The sequence below is a fragment of the Cebus imitator genome, unplaced genomic scaffold, assembly GCF_001604975.1.
Source record: "Cebus imitator isolate Cc_AM_T3 unplaced genomic scaffold, Cebus_imitator-1.0 Scaffold123, whole genome shotgun sequence".
Taxonomy (NCBI): Eukaryota; Metazoa; Chordata; class Mammalia; order Primates; family Cebidae; genus Cebus; species Cebus imitator.
This window is the reverse complement of record NW_016107438.1, coordinates 617,517-639,475: the sequence shown is the minus strand read 5'-3', so window position 1 is coordinate 639,475 and position 21,959 is coordinate 617,517. Positions and strand designations below refer to the sequence as shown.

Sequence of the window (21,959 nt, the reverse complement as noted above, 5' to 3'; positions counted from 1 at the left end):
CTTTCCAATCCTAATCCTATGACATGTTCCTTTAAATTAAAATTGTGTTTGGAAGTTATTCTATAAATAATCCTCAGATTGTATCTTGGAATAATAAACTGTGGCTGGAAATCATGCTCTTAGAGACAAATAAAAATATGAAGTTACTTTAAAATCTCTCAGAACCAGGCATATCTGTGATGTTTCAAAATAAAGTAAAATAAATTTAATAAATGAATGTGTTACCTCAAAGAAATGACTAAGTAAATTTATCCTACTTTGCATTTTATAAGAACTAAGTAAAATGATAAACTAATTTAAAAACACAGGAACGTATAAAAAATTGCAGCCATAATACTATTTACAAAACTGTACTGAATTTACTTCATAACCTGAATACCTTCTAAAAATAACATGGACTAGCTTTAGAAGACACCATTGGGTAACTTGCCAACTTATTCTGGTTATAATGCTTTAACATAGGTGGCATGCTCCCTCTAATAACAGATCCTCTATTGGGGCCCTAAAAAGAATTTCTGTACCTGTTAATATTTTCTACACTACAGAATTTTAAAATGTCATTGGCTTTCTTATTTGGGTTACTTCAAAAAATATGTTTCATTTACTGAACTTACAGCTTCACAACACTTTCTGCTCTATTACCATTTCTTTTTTGAAAGTAACTTCTTGCTTAACATTTAAGAACCAGAGGCCAGTCACAGTGGCTTAGCCAGGAGCAGTGGCTCACACCTGTAATCCCAACACTTTGGGAGGCTGAGGTGGGCAGATCACTTGAGGCTAGGAGTTCGAGATCAGCCTGGCAAACATGGCAAAACCCCATCTCTACTAAAAATATAAAAATTAACTGGGCATGGTGGCAGGCACCTGTAATCCCAGCTACTAGGGAGGCTGAGGCAGGAGAATCACTTGAACCCAGGAGGCGGAGGTTGTAGTGAGCTAAGATAGTGCCACTGCACTCCAGCCTGGATAATAGAACAAAACTCTGTCTCAAAAAAAAAATTGAAAAAAAAAAAAGAAAAAGAACCAGAGGAATGGCTATGACAGTCCTACAAGATAACTTTTGTGCTTGCAAGAAGAAAATAGAAAGCTGTACACAAACTCAAAATTAGTTCTCTAATTCCAGAAACCCAGCTCTATTCAAATTTCCAAACATTTGTGATTATTTTTTAATAATTCAAAAAGTTTTAATAACTTTATTAAAATTAATAATACATCAGAAGGAATTGGGTGGCACTCTCTTTGGCCTAGAACCTGTATTAAAGCATACTCTTCCTACTTTCCACTAGTTCTGTTCCCAAAAATCATTCTGAAGACTCTCTTAAGAATCCAGAATCCTCGCCAAATTTAGAGTACTTTTAGGAGAGGGAAAAAAAAACAAACTATAAGCCCTGCTGTATATCTCAAAGGATGAGCCCAGTTAAAAGTTCCCTAAATGAAAATTAGAATATGTGACAAAGGATAAATTTTTAAGCCACTTTTTCCTGTCTCCTTCCTCCTCCCCACCAAAAATTCCATAACATAAATTATTTTATTTAGAAGAGGAACGTTTAGAGAGAACACTAAGAAAATCTTTTGTATTTTCAAAAATAACTCCATGCCTCTTCTTTCTGCCTCTTAAAAAGGAGAAAAAGCCAGGAGCAGTGGCTCACGCCTATAATCCCAGCAGTTTGGGAGGCTGAGGTGGGCAAATCATGAGGTCAGGAGTTCAAGACCAGCCTGCCCAACATGGTGAAACCCTGTCTCTACCAAAAATACAGCATGGTGGCACATGCCTGTAATCCCAGCTACTCAGGAGGCTGAGGCAGAAGAATCGCTTGAACCCGGGAGGTGGAGGTTGCAGTGAGCTGAGATTGTGCCACTGCACTCCAGCTTCAGTGACAGAGTGAGACTCTGTCTCAAAAAAAAAAAAAAAAAGGTTTTAATTTTCAAAGAGGCTCCCCAAGCTCTGTTATTTTCTTTATTTATTTATTTTACTTCTTCATATTTTGGAGACAGAGTCTCATTCCGTTGCCTAGGCTGGAGTGCAGGGGTGATCTAGGCTCACTGAAAACTCTGCCTCCCGGGTTCAAGCGATTCTCATGTCTTAGCCTCCCAAGCAGGTGGGATTATAGGCACGTGCCATCACACCTGGCTAATTTCTGTATTTTTAGTAGAGGTGGGGTTTCGCCATGTTGGCCAGGCTGGTCTCAAACTCCTGGCCTCAAGTGATCTGCCTACCTCAGCTTCCCAAAGTACTGGGATTACAGGCATGAGCCACGGCATCCAGCCAAGCTTTGTTACTTTCTAAAGGCAGGCTACGTAATCATTTGTTGCTACCATACTGAAAGGATTGGGAGCTAAAAGTTAAGAGGAGCCAAAAGCACTAATATTATAGAGGGCAGATATCACACTTTATAATCTACTAAGTGAATTATACTTTCACTCCAAAAAACAAACCAAATATTTGATCTTCAAACATGAACAGAGGGGTTAATGGGAAGCCATGAAATCCATGAGACCTTCTGGATTTCATTTTAAATCTTACATTCAAAACCAGAGTCACATTGCCCTTTCCTATCCATAAAACTCTCATAGACAAAAAAGAAGCAAACAAAAAGTAGTAATAATAATAATAATAATCACAATATAAGTCAAGTATAATCAATATCAGATTGTCTGAGGTTGGGTGTGGTGGCTCATACCTGTAATCTCAGTACTTCAGGAGGCCAAGGCAGGAGGATTGCTTGATGCCAAGAGTTCAAGACTAGCCTGGGCAACAAGTGAGAACCCCATCTCTACAAAAAGTTAGCCAAGTGCAGTGGTATGCACCTTTAGTCCCAGCTACTCAGGAGGCTGAGGCAGGAGGACTGTTTGAGCTCAGGAGCTCAAGGCTGCAGTGAGCCATAATGGCACCACCATATTCTAGTCTGGGCAACAGACAAAGACCTTGTCTTGAAAACACACACACCAAGGCCTGGGGGGTCGGGGAATAGGGGGGGAATACCCCGGGGGCTGGGGGGGTGGGCGGGGATTGGGGAGGGACAGCACTAGGAGAAATATCTAATGTAGACAACGGGGTGATGGATGCAGCAAACCACCACCATGGCACATGTACACCTATGTAACAAACCTGCACAATCTGTACATGTATATACTTAAAGTATAATAAAAAGAAAAAAAAAGAAAAAAGAAAACACACACTGGCTGAGCATGGATCACAAGGTCAAGAGTTCAAGAACAGCCTGGCCAATATGGTAAAACACCATCTCTACTAAAAAGACAAAAATTAGCCAGGCGTGTTCACGCATGCCTGTAGTCTCAGCTACTCGGGAGGCTGAGGCAGGAGAATCACTTGAAGCCAGGAGGCAGAGGTTGCAGTGAGCCGAGATCAAGCCACTGCACTCCAGCCTAGGTGACACAGCAAGACTCTGTCTCAAAAAAAAAAAAAAAACACCCGCACGCACACACAAAATAAACTCACACACACAAAAAAACAGACTGTCTGGATAGTTCTCTCCTGGCTTGATTTTGAAACTGAAAAAAGTTGGAAAATTTTTCCCTGTTCTTATAAAGCCCCACTATTGTAAGATACAAGCCTAGTGTTCCACATATAATAAATCACTGAATGGCAAAGATGACAGAATCATCTCTATATATAATGAACATGAAAACAACACTGTACCTTCCGTATCAGATTAGTACCTCCTGCAAATGCAGCTCCATTTTCTTCTGCTATTTCGACCTCTGATGCATTCTACCAAAACACAATAGTTTGAACATCAATCTTTAATTTTAAATATATTCAGTCTGCTTTGAAGTATGTTGTCAGAAATAATATCACAGTTCAAAGCACAAATTGTAGCTTTTATTTTTAACTGAAAATGCGCTGGGCACAGTGGCTCAGACTGGTAATCCCAGAAGTCTGGGTGGTTCCCCTGAGGTCAGGAGTTTGAGACTAGCCTGGCCAACATGGCAAAACTCTTTCTCTACTAAAAATACAAAAATTGGCTAGATGTGGTGGCACACATCTGTAGTCCTAGCTACTCAGGAGGCTGAGGCAGGAGAATCGCTTGGACCCAGGAGGTGGAGGATGCAGTAAGCCAAGATCAGGCCACTGCACTCCAACCTGGGTGGCAGAGTGAGACTCCATCACAAAAAAAAGAGAAAATGCAGCCGGGTGCAGTGGCTCACGCCTGTAATCCCAGTACTTTGGGAGGTCAAAGCAGGCAGATCACCTGATGTCAGGAGTTTGAGACCAGCCTGGCCAACATGGAGAAACCCTGTCTCTACTAAAAATACAAAAGTAGCCAGGCATGGCGGTGCATGCCTGTAATCCCAGCTACTCGGGAGGCTGAGGCAAGAGAATTGCTTGAACCCAAGAGGTGGAGGTTTTGGTGAGCTGAGATGGCACCATTGCATTTTAGCCTGGGCAACATGAGCAAAACTTCATCTCAAAAAATAAAAAAAGAAAGAAAATGTAATCCCAAAACTTTGGGAGGCTGAGTCAAGAGGATCACTTGAAGCCAGGAGTTCCAAACCAGCCTGGACAAGTAAGACCCCCATCTCTACAAAAAGAAAATCTTAAAATCTTAAAAATTAGCCTGCCATAGTGGCTAGCACCTACAGTTCCAGTTACTCAGGAGGCTGAGGCAAGAGAATTGCTTGAGCCCAGGAGTCTGAGGCTATAGTGACTGTGCCTCACTTCCAGCCTGGACAACAGAGCAAGACTCTGTCTCAAAAAAGAACTGAATGCATCAATTTTCAATTAAATCCATCAGGGATATTACAATCAGGACAATTACAGTTTGTGGATGATTAAAAAAGAAATTTGTAAACACATTATAAACAAACATTTATAAATACACGACACTTTTATAAAAGCTAGATACTTTTAAAAATTGTGGTTTCTGACTGGGCGCAGTGGCTCACGCCTGTAATCCCAGCACTTTGGGAGGCCAAGGCAGGTGGATCACAAGGTCACGAGTTCAAGATCAGCCTGACCAACATAGTGAAACCCCGTCTCTACTAAAAATACAAAAATTAGTTAACTAGGGCATGGTGGTCCACGTCTGTAGTCCCAGCTACTCAGAAGGCTCAGACAGGGGAATCGCTTGAACAAGGGAGGCGGAGGTTGCAAGTGAGTTGAGATCACACACATTACACTCCAGTCTGGGTGACAGAAAGAGACTCTGTCTCAAAAGAAAATGGTGGTTTCTAAGGCACCAACCACAGCACTAAATGGTTCCCCATTGCTTTAAAATCATCCTATTGCTGTTTGGGAAGGAAAGTTTGAACAAGAAGCAGGAGTTAATAGGATAAACTGATAAATTCCACTATTTTCTTCAGTTTCTTATGAGAAACATAATGCAGCATTCTAGTAATAATGAAATTAATGTTCTAATTTAGCTCTTTCTCAAGCTAATAACCTCAAATAAATCACCCAACTGTTTTTAGCTCCAAATGGGGAAAATAAGGCTAGGTGAATGCTAGAATTTTCTCTAACTCCATTTATTCAGTATACTAATCATTGATTAATAATTAACGATTAATTAGTCATCTCTAGAAAAAATTAAATAATATAAATAGTTGACGGAAGTTACTCACCCCTGTAAATACAGCGACTTTCTTGATTTCGGAAGCAAATGGGTATGGCAAACTAACAACACTGGTAAATGGCTCCAGGTCTTTCTAAATACACAACAAGGAAAAATAATTATGACAAGTTTATCTTTTCTATCTCTCACACAACTCTATATAAAACAAGAATGGACATGTTTTCAGTGTTCTGATTCTACTGTATGTTCTCCCATTAATTCAGAACTATTCATTGATTACTATTCATGAATTACTTACTATTCATCAATTACAATTTAAAACACAAGATATTACATTTCTTTTTCAAGAAACTTTTTCAAGATTATATTTTTTTGATAATAAAAACCAAAATCTCTTTTTCCAGGTTCATAATCTCATGCCACTTGGCTTCTATCTCTACATCATTCATCAGTCTCTCAAATATTATGAGATGTGTTTGCGTATCGACATCTTCCCCAGCACTGCTACAATGCTTTCCATCTGATGAATAATAAATGTTTGCTACCTTCAATTGACTGTTTTAAAACCATGTAATCTTCTGACACCATCAGGGAGACATGAAAACAGCTGTACATACTGAACAAGACAACATCTAGCTGATCTGCCCAGTAGGTTACCCCTAATTGCCATCAACTGGCTCTAAACTATCAGGACTGTAAACCCTAAACCCAAGACAAAATGCCAAGCCTAAATGGCTCTTCTGAGTGACTCCATTTTCGAAACAACCTAGACCATCATGACTTTCAAATTGATTTAGGAAGTCAATTGGAAAATCCTAAATAAGCAATGGCATGCATTTGAGGCACACTAATACAAGTGGAGATTTTATAGGACCTTCAAACTAATCTGTTCAGTCATTTTGACCAGGAACTATTAAGACCTGAGGCCTAGATCTCTTAGGGAGACTACATAGAAACAAGCTCTTAGGCCCTCCAAAGTTTTGTTATAGCCTTAAGCTTTGAAGAAAAGGTGGTAATTCCCCTAATAAAACTGACTGAAAGATCAAGAAAACCCTATTTTGAGTAGAAACAACCTCCTGGAAGTTTCTTTTCAGACAAGAAGGGACAAATTATTAAGTATATTTTATATCAATCATACAGCTTAGCTTTACGGACTGGCATTCCTTTGCCATTAACATATCACAACTGGTTTCAGCAAATTTTTCAGTGGTAAGCAGTCACAATAATAGCATCCCCTGTGAAATACTGGCCCGTTGTACAAGCACCTTATGAAGAAAAAAAAATGTCTTAAGAAGACAAAGGTATCTTTCCAAAGTCACTAGTTTTCAAGCAGCTTCCATATATGAAATGAAGCTTATGGTGCTACAAAACATCATTATCATCTACATTAATGATTGACTGAGAAAGTGATCATCTTGAACAGTACAAAATTTTCAAAATAAAAAAACAGTAACACTCTGATACAAAATACAAAACGGTAACACTGCTGTTATAAACTGTTTCTAATAAACGAGAACTAAGAAATGAGACAGACCTTGGGTCAAAACTTTTTTTTTTCCACATTAAAAAAGAAGACATTTATTCAGAGTCACGATCAGACTATTACATTTAGCAATCAACAGCATGGGTGCAAAAAATAATAATAATAGTCTACATTAAAACCCTTTGTTGGAATGTTTTACACTTTCCACAGAACAGAAACTAAAATAACCCATTACACAATTAGTCATAAATACAGTCCTCCAGTTTTTTGCCCATATACATGAGTATTTGTCTAAATCATGTCTTCTTAGTAGCACCTAGGCCCTGCCACCACTGTGCTTGGCTGAGTTCACAAATCTGTTGTAACCTGTAGCTTCCCTGTCACTTCTCTGGCTCTCATCTCCTGCTAAGCTTTGTTTCCTAATTAAAATCTGCTGCTGTTGCCATAGCTACTGCTGCTGCTGGAACCGCCAGAGCCACCTTGGTTTCATGGTTTGGCAAAATATTGGCTGCCACCACCCTAGGGGCCAGAGCTTTTGCCTCCAAAGTTTCCTCCCTTCATTGGGTCCAAAATTTGAAGGCTGGTTGTTGTAATTGCCAAAATCATTGTAGCTTCTGCCACCTCCAAAATTGCTTCCATCATTACCAAATCAATTACAGCCATCCCCACTGCCACCATATCCACCACCACCATGGCTGCCACCAAAGCCACCATGACCACTGAAGTTTCCTCCACGACCAAAGTTGTTATTCCCACCAAAACCACCTCCATGACCACCACCAAAGTCTCCTGAACCACTTCAACCTCTTTGGCCAGATGAAGCACTAGCCATCTCTTGCTTTGACAGGGCTTTCCTAACTTCACAGTTGTGGCCATTTGCCATATGGTATTTCTGAATGACAATCTTCTCCACGGAGTCATGGTCGTCAAAGGATACAAAGGCAAAGCCCCTTTTCTTGCCACTGCCTCGGTCAGTCATCATTTCAATCACTTCAATTTTTCCATACTGTTCAAAATAATCTCTTAGGTGATGTTCTTCAGTGTCTTCTTTAATGTCATTAACAAATATTTTTTTCACAGTTAAGTGGGCACCTGGTCTTTGAGAATCTTCTCTTGAGACAGCTCTCTTTGTTTCCACAAGTCTTCCATCCACTTTGTGTGGCCTTGCATTCATGGCTGCATCCACCTCCTCCACAGCTGCATACGTGATGAACCCAAAGCCCCCTGGAGCGCTTGGTGTTTTGATCTCTCATTACCACAGTCTGTGAGCATTCCCCATTGCTCAAAATGGCTCCTCAGGCTCTCATCAGTTGTTTCAAAGCTCAACTCTCCAATGAAGAGCATCCTCAGCTCGTTAGAAGACTCTGACTTAGACACGATCACAGGGAGAAGAGAATTCAACAATGCTTCTTCGGTGGCGTCCACAGGCAGACAGGCCTTGCTTCAAATCTTACCTCTGCCCCCTATTCTGTGACCTTTAGCAAGTTATTTCACTTTCTATACCTCAGCTTCCTCTTCTGAGATTATTACAGAATTAAACAAGGAAACATATGCAAAGCATTTAGCATTGTAGCTAGTAAACAATTTTCGGTAAATGTTGACTATTATTATTAAGCACACACTAAGTCCTTTACAGGCATTATCTCGTTTAATCCTCCACAACCACAGGAACATTTTATTCCCTTTTAGAAAGCGATGAAAAAACTGAGATTTGAAGAGGTTAAGTATTAAACTCAAAGTCATGGAGCAAAGAAGTCCAAACTCAAAAAGCAATGAAGCAGGTTTCCGGTCTGTAGGTGGACTCTAGAGCCTGTGCTCTTAAGCACCGCATTGTACTGCCTCCTCCTAGGTGCTCTACTACTGTTGTTGTTGAGGTTGTTAAATTGCATTCAAAAACTAATACATTCTAGGTAGTCCAAAAAAAGGACATCTTTAGAATAAAAATTAAAGTCATTTCTAAAAACATTAGAACACTTAAGCGAGAAGATTATAAAATTTAGGGCTAAACTAGACCTTAATACTAAGCTAGTGTCTTTTCCTACTTCTAATTTAGAGTTTTACAATCAATAGTATTCTGTCGAATTCCAATATATAAACAAATAAAGCAGAGAAGCTCTGGTTGAAGCAAGAGTGAGGAACTTGGAATCCCACCTATGAAAAGTTAGTCTCCACGAATGTTCATTGCAGCACTGTTTACAACAGCAAAGACCTGGAACCAACCCAAACGCCCATTGATGATAGACTGGACAGGGAAAATGTGGCACATATACACCATGGAATACTATGCAGCCATCAAAAACGATAAGTCTGTGTCCTCTGTAGGGACATGGATGAACCTGGAAACCATCATTCTCAGCAAACTGACACAAGAACAGAAAAATCAAACACCGCATGTTCTCACTCATAGGCGGGTGTTGAACAATGAGAACACGTGGACATAGGGAGGGGAGCATCACAGGCTGCAGTCTGTTGGGGAGAAATAGAGGAGGGACAGCAGGGGGTGGGGAGTTGGGGAGATATAGCATGGGGAGAAATGCCAGATATAGGTGATGGGGAGGAAGGCAGCAAATCACACTGCCACGTGTGTACCTATGCAACAATCTTGCATGTTCTTCGCATGTCCCCCAAAACCTAAAATGCAATTAAAAAAAAAAAGAAAACTTAAGTCTCAACCTAGGATCCCAAGGAACACATCTGAGGACACTGAGCTAATCCAGAGCCTTCATTTACAGAGAAGAAACATGCCACCTAAGCAATTTAAGTCACTTTTCAAAGTTACAGTGATATCTCAACTAATTTTAACACTACTTTTGTTGAAATTTATACTAGTGACTCTTTAGGGAAACAGAAACTCTACGTTAACTCTCTAGAGTGTTTTCAACAAATTTTATATTTGGAAAATTTTTAAATGAACAAACAAATTTTTCATGCTAAAGTACAGAAAGAGCAGGCACTTTTCTACAAATTATGAGAGGTGGTAATTTTTAAAATTAAGAGACCAAGCACAGTGGCTCATGCATGTAATCCCAATACTTTGGAAGGCCAAGTAGGGCAGATAGTTTGAGCCCAAGAGTCCCAAACCAGACTCAGCAAAATGGGGAAACCCCCGTATCTACTAAAAGTATAAAAATTAGCTAGGCGTGGTACACCTGTAGTCCCAGCTACTCAGGAGGCTGAAGTGGGAGGATCGCCTGAGCCTGGAAGACGGAGTTTGCAGTGAGCTGAGATCATACCACTGCATTCCAGCCTGGGCAACAGAGCAAGACCCTGTTTCAAAAATAGTAACAACAATAAAATAAAATAAACACCAATTCCTAGACTCACTGTTCAGAAATAAACTTATTTTAATGGAATCTACATACCTTCTTTCCCCGTGTCATATCCAGTGTCAAGTCAAGAAAAACACTTTGCTTTGGATGAGTAAAGTCAAGAACTTGAAATTTCTTAAGTAAGTGAACAGCTTTCTCCACCTCATATATCTGCCTTGGGTATAAGCGTTTTAAATAGACATCATCCTCAGGTTCGCCTTCCATAAAGGGATATGCCTTTATTTTCTCTATTTCAGCTTTTTTCTCATCTGGTGTTTTTTCTGTAGGACCTTTTTTTGTTTTCTTTGCAGACCTTAAAAGAAAATACAGTTCAGTTATATCAATATATATTCTAAGAGACTTTTTTCAAAACAAAGCCAATGCACAAGAGAGAAAAAAACAAAGAATGAATTTTATTTTAATTCAAAAGCATAAACTGCTTTATAGCTTTTCTAATTCAACAAACATGAAGTGAACTTTTCTAATGTCTGAAGTCATAAATAAGTTGAATTATGGTACTGATGCTGCTCTCCATTATCTTACAGAGGAGCAGAGGAGAGAGACACACTAACAGATCATTTCAATATAATGTGGTATTATGAGAGCATCATCAGAGCCTGACAGAAAAGACATTTAACCCAGCCTAGAAAGCTAGGGAAAACTTACAGGGGAAATGAATCCAAAGTGAATTCTTAATGGATAAGGAAGAGTTAGCACCCCAAAGAAGTGAAACATACGACACAAAAACTAGTGCACAAATGTTATTAGCAACATTATTCATAATAGCCAAAAAGTAGAAACAACCCAAATGTCTATCAACTGATGAATGGATACATAAAATGTGGTATGTTCACACAATGAAATATTAATCAGTAATTAATAAAAGAATGAAATACTGATACATGCTATAACATGCATGAGCCCTAAAAACACTAAGCTAAGTGAAAGAAGCCAGTCACAAAAGACCATATATGATTCCATTTATACCAAATATTAAGAATGGGGAAATCTACAGAGACTGAAAAATCAATCTGGTGGCTGTTCAGTGCTAGAAGAGGAGGTTGGGGGAACAGGGAGTGAATGCTTATGGGCATGGGGTTTTTTGAGAGGGCAATGAAAATGTTCTAATACTGATTAAGTGATGGCTGAACAATTGTGAGTATGCTAAAAACCAATGAACTGTACACTTTAAGCGAGTGAATTGTATGATCTGTAATTATACCTTAATAAAGCTTTTATTTAAAAAATAATAGAGTTTAGCCAGGTAAAGAAAAAACATAATAAAAAGCACTGAGGCATAAAATAAAATAGTATAAGCAGGAAGCTATTATAGGTTCTACGTGATGAGAGCAGGGCTGGCAAACTTTTTCTGTAAAGGACCAGAGAGTAAATGTTTTAGCTTTGTGAGCCATCTGTTGCAATGACTCAACTCTGCCACTGTAGTGCAAATACAGTCAGTAAACAAGATTGGCTTACTCACTAAAGTTTGCTGACTTCTGAACTAAAACGGTAAAAGAGAAGGCAGGCAAGAGTGGAAGATGAGGTTAGAAAAGACAGATCATAGGGGACATCCTCTAAAGGCAGTAAGAAGTCAGTATATAGAAGTGACATCTGTATTTTAGGCAGTGTATTCTGGTTGCAATATAAGAAACAGATCTGAAGAAAGTGTGAATGGAAACAATTAAGTCTATTCCCTCCCTTTCTTCTCAGAGATATGAGAACCTGAACCAGAGAGGCAACGGTAATAAGACTGGAAAAGATGATAGATTAGAGAAACACTGTCAAACTAAATACTGGGCCAGGCACGAGGGCTCATGCCTATAATCCCAGCACTTTGGGAGGCCAAGGCAGGATGACTGTGTCAGGCCAGGAATTCAAGACCAGCCTGGGCAATATAGCAAGGCTCTTCCTCTACCAAACCAAAAAAATTAGTCGGGCATGATGGTACAAGCTTGTAGTCCCAGCTACTCAGGAGGCTGATTTGGGAGGATCATCTGAGCTCAGGAGTCTGAGACTGCAATGAGCTATGATTATGCCAGTGCACTCCAGATAGGTAACAGAGTGAGACCCTGTCTCAAAAAAAAAAAAAAAAAAAAAAGTAAATACTGAAGATAGGAAAAAGAGAAAACAAAGACTCCAAAATACTTCCTAGGTATCTAGCTTGGATGACTAGGCATGGAATAGAATCATTAACTAAGATCAGAAATAAAGAAGGCAAAACAGGTTTCTGGTGAGGGAGGTAGTCACAGATATTAGTTCCGTTTGAGGGATACAAAGTCTGAGTATGGGGTCAATTGTACCATTGGTCCCAATTCTTTACCTCCTTTCCATTCAAGTCCTTTGCTAAGTGACTCTGCTGTTCCTCCCACTAGAGAGGAGGAGTATATCTCCCAGCCCCTTTATTTTGCCATGTGACGACTTTTGGCGGACAGAATAAAGCAAAGATGACAGTTTCCCTGCTTAAGCCAAAAGAAGTTTCAAATGTTTCTACTTTCATGTTTGCATTTCTGCCATTTTCATTAGAAGAACATGCCTAGGCTAGCTCAAAGGTAGGAGAATAAGAGACATGTAGAAGAGAGCTGCCTCCACAGAGCCCCAGGATACATTAGACAATTCTCAGCTGACCTGCAAACTCACATATGCACTGCAAGTCCAGCCAAGGTCATCAGAGACAACCATCAAACCCAGCCTATGTCAGCTGACACTCAGATATTTGGGCAATGATAAATAACTGTAGAGCAGTTTGTTACATAGCAAAAGTTAACAAGGTGCTTACAAAATATCTAAGAAAATATATTCAACAGGTAATGGCAGATATGAGTTTGAAGAAAAAAGACAGAACTCGAGGTGATATAATTTTCTCAGCATTAATTCAAATCATGGCTATATTCTTTTAACCATAAAAGTTTTAAATTCATTAATGGTATTCTGGAAAGAGGCTTGGGCTCTGCAGTAGGCAGAATACTGACCCCTCAAAGAGATCCATATCCTAATTCCCAAATCTTGTGAATATATTACCTTATGAGGCAAAAAAAAAAAAAAAAGACCTTGCAAAGAAGATAAGGTTAAAGACCTTGAGATGGAGAGTTATCCTAGATTATCTATGCGGGCCCAATCTAATCACATGCTTCTGCACAGCAAAAGAAACAGTCATTAGAGTGAATTGGCAACCAATAGAATGGGAAAAAACTTTTGCAGTCTACCCATCTGACAAAGGGCTGATATCCAGAATCTACAAAGAACTAAAACAGATTTACATGAAAAAAACAAACAAGCCCATTCAAAAGTGGGTGAAGGATATGGACAGACACTTTACAAAAGAAGACATACATGAGGCCAACAAACATATGAAAAAATGCTCATCATCACTGGTCATTAGAGAAATGCAAATCAAAACTACCATCTCACGCCACTTAGAATGGCGATCATTAAAAAATCTGGAGACAACAGATGCTGGAGAGGATGTGGAGAAATAGAAACACTTTTACACTGTTGGTGGGAGTGTAAATTAGTTCAACCATTGTGGAAGACAGTGTGGCAATTCCTCAAGGACCTAGAAATAGAAACTCCATTTGCCTCAGCAATCCCATTACTGGGTATATATCCAAAGGATTATAAATTGTTCTACTATAAGGACACATGCACATGAATGTTCATTGTAACACAGTTTACAATAGCAAAGGCCTGGAACCAACCCAAATGTCCACTGATGATAGACTGGACAGGGAAAATGTGGCACATATACACCATGGAATACTATGCAGCCATCAAAAACGATGAGTCCGTGTCCTTTGTAGGGACATGGATGAACCTGGAAACCATCATTCTCAGCAAACTGACACAAGAACAGAAAATCAAACACTGCATGTTCTCACTCATAGGCGGGTGTTGAACAATGAGAACACGTGGACATAGGGAGGGAAGCATCACAGACTGCAGTCTGTTGGGGGGAAATAGAGGAGGGACAGCAGGGGGTGGGGAGTTGGGGAGATATAGCATGGGGAGAAATGCCAGATATAGGTGATGGGGAGGAAGGCAGCAAATCACACTGCCACGTGTGTACCTATGCAACAATCTTGCATGTTCTTCACATGTACCCCCAAACCTAAAATGCAATAAAAAAAATAAAAAATATATTAAAAATAAAAGTGAGAGTTTTTTCCCGTTCCCATCTGCATCACAGAGATGGGAAAATGACACTGGAGAAATTCAAGAAAGTCATTGCTTTAAAGATGAAAGATGAGGGCCATGAGGTAAAGAATATGGGTAGCCTCTTGAAGCTAGGGATTGCAAGGAAATGGATTACCCCCTAGAGCCTCAGAAAAAAAAAACTGCCAACACCTTGATTTTAGCCCAATGAGATCCATGTCAGACTGCTCACCTACTAAACTGTGAAATGAAAAACTTGTGTGTAGTTTTAAGCCTCAAAGTTTGTGGTGATTTGTTATGACAGAAAATGAATATGAAGTCCTATAAAATTGATGTGATAGAAATGGATGACAATAAAACAATTTTTTTAAAAAGACCTCAAAACCCAAGTCAATGTATAATTCTATTCTCACTTTTAGCACTGAATAAATCCTTACTATCACCACTAATAGCAGTAATCTCCCAGTTAGTGAGCAATGCAACAGAGTATTAGATAATGACAATGCTCATTTTTAATGGGGCACAGGTGTCCTTCTGGACTGATGACAAGTCGTAGCAAATGGATACAACACATCTCAATAGCAACCTTGGAAATACTCCACAAAATCCTGAAACCTTCCAAACTAGAGAAACCACATTTTTACTTTATATTTAGCAAAACAGCAGAGATGCCAACAGAGTAAGGATTCTGGAGAGCCTGTTTTAGGAATAAATTCTCCTATTTAAAATAAACAAAATGTTCTAGCTGTAGCCTCCAGACTTACTTTACATAAATGCAGAATTCACCACTAAATTTCAATCATAGTTGAACCTATGCATTTAATTTACAATTAATCTGATATTCCCCAAGGCTGAAATATGACTTTTTAAATTAGTAAGTATTTGCAAAACCTGGTGAAGGTATGACACATAAAGAGACTGAGCTGGGTATATTGTAATTTATTTATTTATACTTTGGGCCTTGTTTCACAAAATATTTAAAGCGGTTGAATGAAAATATGTGTAAACACAAAAAAAGTATAACAACATTGTAACACTGATCAAATAGGACACTCAGGAAAATGTATTCTTAAAAAAAGAAATTCAATTTAACAAATTCCTTCAATAATAACTAATCTAACAGACCTGCAGCCTGTTTGCCATGGCCTTCCAAAAAATGGCTATTCATAAGAATCACATTCAGAAAAACCTTGTTGTTCACGCAATTATGTAAAGCTCTATCAGGAACACTTAAATATGGTGATTCTCAGAGAATACAATAAATCATACAAGAAAGGTTTTTGGGAAGGTAGAGAACAAACACCTGGCAGTCTGAATCAAAGAGAACAGAACTTAGCTGCAGTCACCTGGGTAACTGAACTACACAGATTAAATGAGTAACAAGAGATTGCACACAAGCAATAACTTTTTCCCTGCCTCATCTGCCTCCTAACTCCAAAAACATTAATTTCATGGTCATACCCAATAAAATATGGTTTTTTAAAAATCAGTGCTATAATGAAGTTCACTTCAAGGCCTTTGGAAATCTATAACCCCCAAGAGACGAATCCAAGTCCTTCCAAGGCTGAAGAATCCTTTACATTAAGAAATTAGTGGGGAGAAATTCATACAATTTCTGTCAAACTAAAATAAACTAAACAGAACTAAAGAGAAAACACCTATGGCATATTCATGGAATGGAAATATTTGGAATTCTTATTTCTTAGTGTAATCACATAAATACATTTATTAACATCTCTAAAGATGGTTTACTCATTACCTTTTAAACTAAATGCAGAAGTTCCACTTAAAATGTAAAAGCTGCAAAGACCATTAACAATGTGAAAGAGCTCGATAAAATCACAACTTAACCCATGACAGAGCAAGATTGAATGCAAATAACCTGAAATCCAAAGAGAGTCAGTCCTGCACTCCAGTTCCCACCACAGTCTCCCTTGTGGTAGAGCACAAAAGAAAGGCACACAGGTAAGAAACAATCAGCTAAAATTTTAGGGCCAGTGTGACAGTATAAACCTCCTGGGAGGCCCAGGCACATGGGGAGTTCACACTCAATTCACAGGCCATTTTCCACATACCTCCCACCAGATGCTCCCAGAAAAGACTGGAGCAAAGCAGAAGACCAGAAGGCCCCCCCCCAGAGGGGTGCAGGCACACAGGAAAAGGCACAGATAAACACGAACTGTGTCTGGTGGTAAAAGAGAGGAAGAAGATAGAAACCTACAATACTACTTTCCTCTGGGAGCAGGGTAGGAACTAGTCCTAAGCCCAGTATCCTGTACCAATCAAGTTAGAGAGAAAGGCTAGGAAACTTCCCCATAAGGCATGCAACAGACAAGTGGTGTCATGAAGAGAAGGCAAATGCTGAGAAAACCCCAACCCCTAAGGTCCAGCTGCACTGGACCTACTTAAGACTAGGGCTCAGGCTGGGTGTAGTGGCTCATGCCTGTAATCCCAGCACTTTGGGAGGCCGAGGCAGCTGGATCACGAGTTCAAGACCACCCTGGCCAAGATGGTAAAACACCTTCTCTACCAAAAATGCAAAAATTAGCCAGGGGCAGTGGCGAGTGCCTGTAATCCCAGCTACTGGGTAGGCTGAGGCAGGAGAATTGCTTGAACCCAGGAGGCAGAGGTTGCAGTGAGCCAAGATCGCGCCACTGCATTCTAGCCTGTGTAACAGAGCAAGACGCCATCTCCAAAAAAAAAAAAAAATTAGGGCTGGATTTATAAAAAAGACTCCCTCCCACCACCCAGTACCAGGAATGGAAGTCTACTGCTAGGAAAGGGGGCAAAAGAGTGACCCAACCCACCCCTGCCACTGAGGCACCGCTGCACAGGGAAGGCAGAAAACTGAGCATGGAACAGGAGCACTGAGAAAAACCCTCCAGCAACCCAGCCCCCACCCTAAGAACAAGATAACTACAGAAATTGGAAGCTGGTGGTAACCATGGCAACAACAAAACCAAAACCTAGCTCAACTCCTGACTAGATTGACTCAACGCTCTGACAGATGAAGAGGCATGCCTGTTTGCAGGCATAAATATTATTTACATCAGTCCCTACACAAGAGATACGGCATTCAGATATCTGACATAAGCAAGAAAATAAACCCACTGTCAAGAGAGAAACAAAGCCAGACTCAACCCAATGGGTTTTTTAACAATCAGGATCTGCTACTGGCAAATAGAGGATATGTGTTTGCACATATGCAGGGGAGAGGGGAGAGCCAGAAGGAAACAGACAAGAGAAGCTAGCACATGCTCCTCTACTCCATTCAGATACTGATAAAAAACAAATCTAGCCATGAAAAAAACATTATTTAGTATATTATAAAATCAATACATAAAACAATAAAAACTACAACTAAAATTATGAATACTATAATTCTTATCAAACTACTAAATACCTCATTGTCAGACATGAAAAAAACCATCTGTTTATAAATTTTCATGGTGCTTTTCAAAAACCTAGAAAGCATTTCTTGTGCTATGCTTTCCAGGTTTTTGAAAAGCACATTTAAAACCATACTGGAAAAGAACTTGGGGTTGAAACATTTCTAGGGTATAAATGAAAACAACATTTAAAGATAAAACATTCTTGAAATAATTAGTATCCCCAATAAACAACTACGTTTACCAACCAGAAAGAAAAGACAAAGCCCAATAGAAAAACAGGCAAAAGGCATAAGCCAGAAATACAATGAAGAACATGGTGGCTCACACCTGTAAAACCAGCACTTTGGAAGGCCGAGGTAAGTAGTTCACTTGAGGTCAAGAGTTCAAGACCAGCCTGGCCAACATCGTGAAACCCCATCTCTGCTAAAGCTACAAAAATTAACAAGGCATGGTGGTGCATGCCTATAATCCCAGCTACTCGGGAGGCTAAGGCAGGAGAATCATCTGAACCCAGAAGGCAGATGTTGCAATAAGCCGAGATCATACCACTGCACTCCAGCCTGGGCAACAGAATGAGACTCCATTTCAAAAGAAAAAAAAAAATACAGTGAAGAAACACAAATAAAGATTTATAGTATCCATGGTTGTTTGGCATGTGGAAAACTGGCACTCCTCACTCATTACTCTAAGTGGGGATGTAAACTGGTACAAGCAGTACTCCCACACCTTAACAACAACAACAAAATCCAGGCACTATTGACGCTCAAAGGAAGCCTCCTTTCTTGTTACATTTCTGCCACCTAGCTATTCATCTTATATTCAAGGCAAATCAGACTATGTTTGTATCTCTATCATTCACTTTCATGTCTCCGCACTACCAAAATACCTTTCAACCAATTCTCCTGCAAAATTCTTTTTTTTTTTTTTTTTTTTTTTTTAAGAGTCTCACTCTGCTGCTCAGGCTGGAGTGCAGTAGCATGATCTTGGCTCACTGTAACCTCCGCCTCCCAGGTTTAAGCGATGCTCATGCCTCAGTCTCCTGAGTAGCTGGGATTACAGGCATGCACCACCAAGCCCAGCTAATTTTTTTGTATTTTTAGTAGAAACAGTGTTTCACCATGTTGGCCAAGCTGGTCTCGAACTCCTGACCTCAGGTGATCCATCCGCCTCAGCCTCCCAAAGTTCTGGGATTACAGGCGTGAGCCAACATGCCCAACCCCCTGCAAAATTCTATCTTTCAATACCCAGCTCATATACTTCTTGCCCTAATCTTCCCCAGAAGGAATTGACATTTCATCTGTGATCACACAGCACTTGATCCAATCCTCTAACATGATAAAGCAGTCATATCAATCAGAAGTTATATCACAGACATGTGTTAACTCATAATATGAATATCATATTTGTATATAATAATATATAGAGAGCTTCTACATATCAATAACAAAAAATTAGAATAGGACATGAACAGAAAATTCACAGTAAAGAAAATATAAATCGCTCTTAAACATGTGAACAGGTATACAACCTCATTGATAATAAAAGACATATAATGATGCTATGTATTACCTATAAAATTGTCAAAGATGAAAAAACTTGACTACACTACACGTCAAAAAAATAGGCATTCTAATAATACTTGCTGGGAAGAATACTTGCAAGATTTCTATGAAGGCAATTTGGTATTTCCTATCAAAATTATTAATGCAAACATCCTTTGAGCCAACAATTCTATTTCTCGAGAGTTTACACTACAAGCATATTCATTGTATTTGACAGGATCTATATGCATGATTATTCACTGCAGGATTATCTGTAATAGCAAAAGACTGGAAAGAAAAATGTGCATCAGTAATAGTTACATAAATCATGCACTATATCTCACACAATAAAATGCAGTTAAAATGTCTAGACAGCCCTATATAAAACTATTTCCAAGATACACCGTTAACTAAAAAGCAGGCAGTATGCAAAATTAGTAAGTATAGTACACTACCATGTAGGTAAAACACAAATAATATATCCATGTACTTATATATGCACAGACCATTACAAATGAATGGCAAAAGGACCGAGTGGGAAGAAGACCAACTTTTCACTGCATACCATACTTACCATGAATATCTTTTATCTTTTACCATGAATTATCTTTTATCTACTCATAGAGTTAACTAGCTCATTTTAATTAATTCATTTAAAACAAAAAGCAATTGCTTATGTTGCTGTCAGTTCACTGTGAAAAACCTCAAAGACAGAGGAACAGAATATGTGCCCTGTTCATCTTCATATCATCAACATTTCGCAGTGCTAGGTCTATGGCAGACGCTCAACAAAGTATGCTAAATAGGAGGCAACTGGGCCAGGCGTAGTGACTCACGCCTGTAATTCCAGCACTTTGGGAAGCCGAGGCGGGCAGATCACAAGATCAGGAGTTCAAGACCAGTCTGGTCAACATAGTGAAACGCCATCTTAACTAAAAATACAAAAAGTTAGCCTACTGTGGTGGTGTGCGCCTGTAATCCCAGCTACTCAGGAGGCTGAGGCCAGAGAATCGCATGAACACAGGAGGCAGAGGTTGCAGTGAGCCAAGATGGCCCCATTGCACTCCAGCCTGGGTGACAGGGCAAGACTCCACCTCAAAAAAAAAGAAACAAAAAAAAGAGGCAACTGACACACAGTCGCCTGATATTCAATTAAGTTTGCAAAAATGAGAATATATTAAGCAAAAATTTATAGTCAGTAAAAACTTTCAACCCTTTAGTTTTCATTTTGGGTATCACATAACCTAAGGACTGTATTCTAGCAAATTTCATCATAAAGTAAGATTTTTGTAAGTAAGGCTTTACAGATCCTATCCTCCAAAGCCAATCATTCTATTATTATATATTAACCATGAAGAGTGTGACAGCTCTGAAGTCAGACAACTTAGGCTGAAATCCTTTTTCCAACATATTCTAGTTGTGTAACTTTGAACATATTCAAAGTTATCTTTCATTCCTTCACCAGTAAAACACTTACAATAGTATATATACATCAGAATGTTGTGAAATTTAAATGAACTAATATATGATGTATGCTTTGTATAGTGCCTAGCACAAAGGTAGCATTCTGTAAATTTTAGCTATTATTATCCTAGAGCTTTTTAGCAAGAAACCAGTTCCTGCTCTTGGAAATACAAAGTTAAGAGAACAAATTTCATTCCTTTACATTTCTACATGTTCAAACTCTACATAAAATAAATTTTTTATTTTATTTTTGGTATGCAGTCTCCTCTGTTGTCCAGGCTGGAGTGCGGTGGCACGATCTTGGATCACTGCAACCTCTGCCTCCCAGGTTCAAATGATTCTCCTACCTCAGCCTCCCAAGTAGCAGGGATTACAGGCACACACCACCAAACCAGCTAATTTTGTATTTTTGGTAGAGACGGGATTTCAGCATGTTAGCTAGGCTGGTCTTGAACTCCTGACCTCAAGTGATCTGCCTGCCTCGGCCTCCTCCCAAAATGCTTGGATTATAGGCATGAGCCACCATGCCCAGCCAAATAAAGTTATACCCTTATATATGATGCAAATCTGAAATCTTACTATGTAATCATAGTATGGATAATCTTCTAACACATGATGTATAAAAAGCACCTAAAAGGGATTATGGGCACGTATCACCACGCCTGGCTAGTTTTTTTTTTTTTTTTATTTTTTGTAGAGACAGGGTTTCACCATGTTGGCCAGGCTGGTCTCAAACTTCTGACCTAAGGTGATCTACCCACTTGAGCCTCTCAAAGTGCTGGGATTACAGCCTGTAATCCCAGGCTTGAACCCAAGAGGAGCATAGCATAGCACAGCAGAAGAGAAGAGAGTATAAAATAAAATAAATTTATATTATTTTATGTAAAGTTTGAACATGTAGAAATGTAAAGGAATGAAATTTGTTCTCTCAATTTTGTATTTCCAAGAGCAGGAACTGGTTTCTTGTTAAAAAGCTCTAGGATAATCATAGTTAAAATTTGCAGAATGCTTCCTTTGTGCTAGGAACTATACAAAGCACACATCATATATTAGTTCATTTAAATGTCACAACAGTCTGTGAAGTATAG

General features: G+C 39.2%; 1 protein-coding gene across 1 annotated transcript in view; it reads right to left on the bottom strand.

Annotated features, from left to right (window-relative positions):
• Positions 1-21,959, bottom strand: part of MRPL1 (mitochondrial ribosomal protein L1) — a 108,381-nt gene that overhangs the window by 74,526 nt on the left and 11,896 nt on the right. The window contains exons 3-5 of the mRNA XM_017540034.2: positions 10,380-10,638; positions 5,584-5,667; positions 3,662-3,733 (exon numbers count right to left, since the gene is read on the bottom strand). Coding sequence (XP_017395523.1) covers positions 3,662-3,733; positions 5,584-5,667; positions 10,380-10,638 — 415 coding nt within the window. The remainder of the gene's footprint in view (positions 1-3,661; positions 3,734-5,583; positions 5,668-10,379; positions 10,639-21,959) is intronic.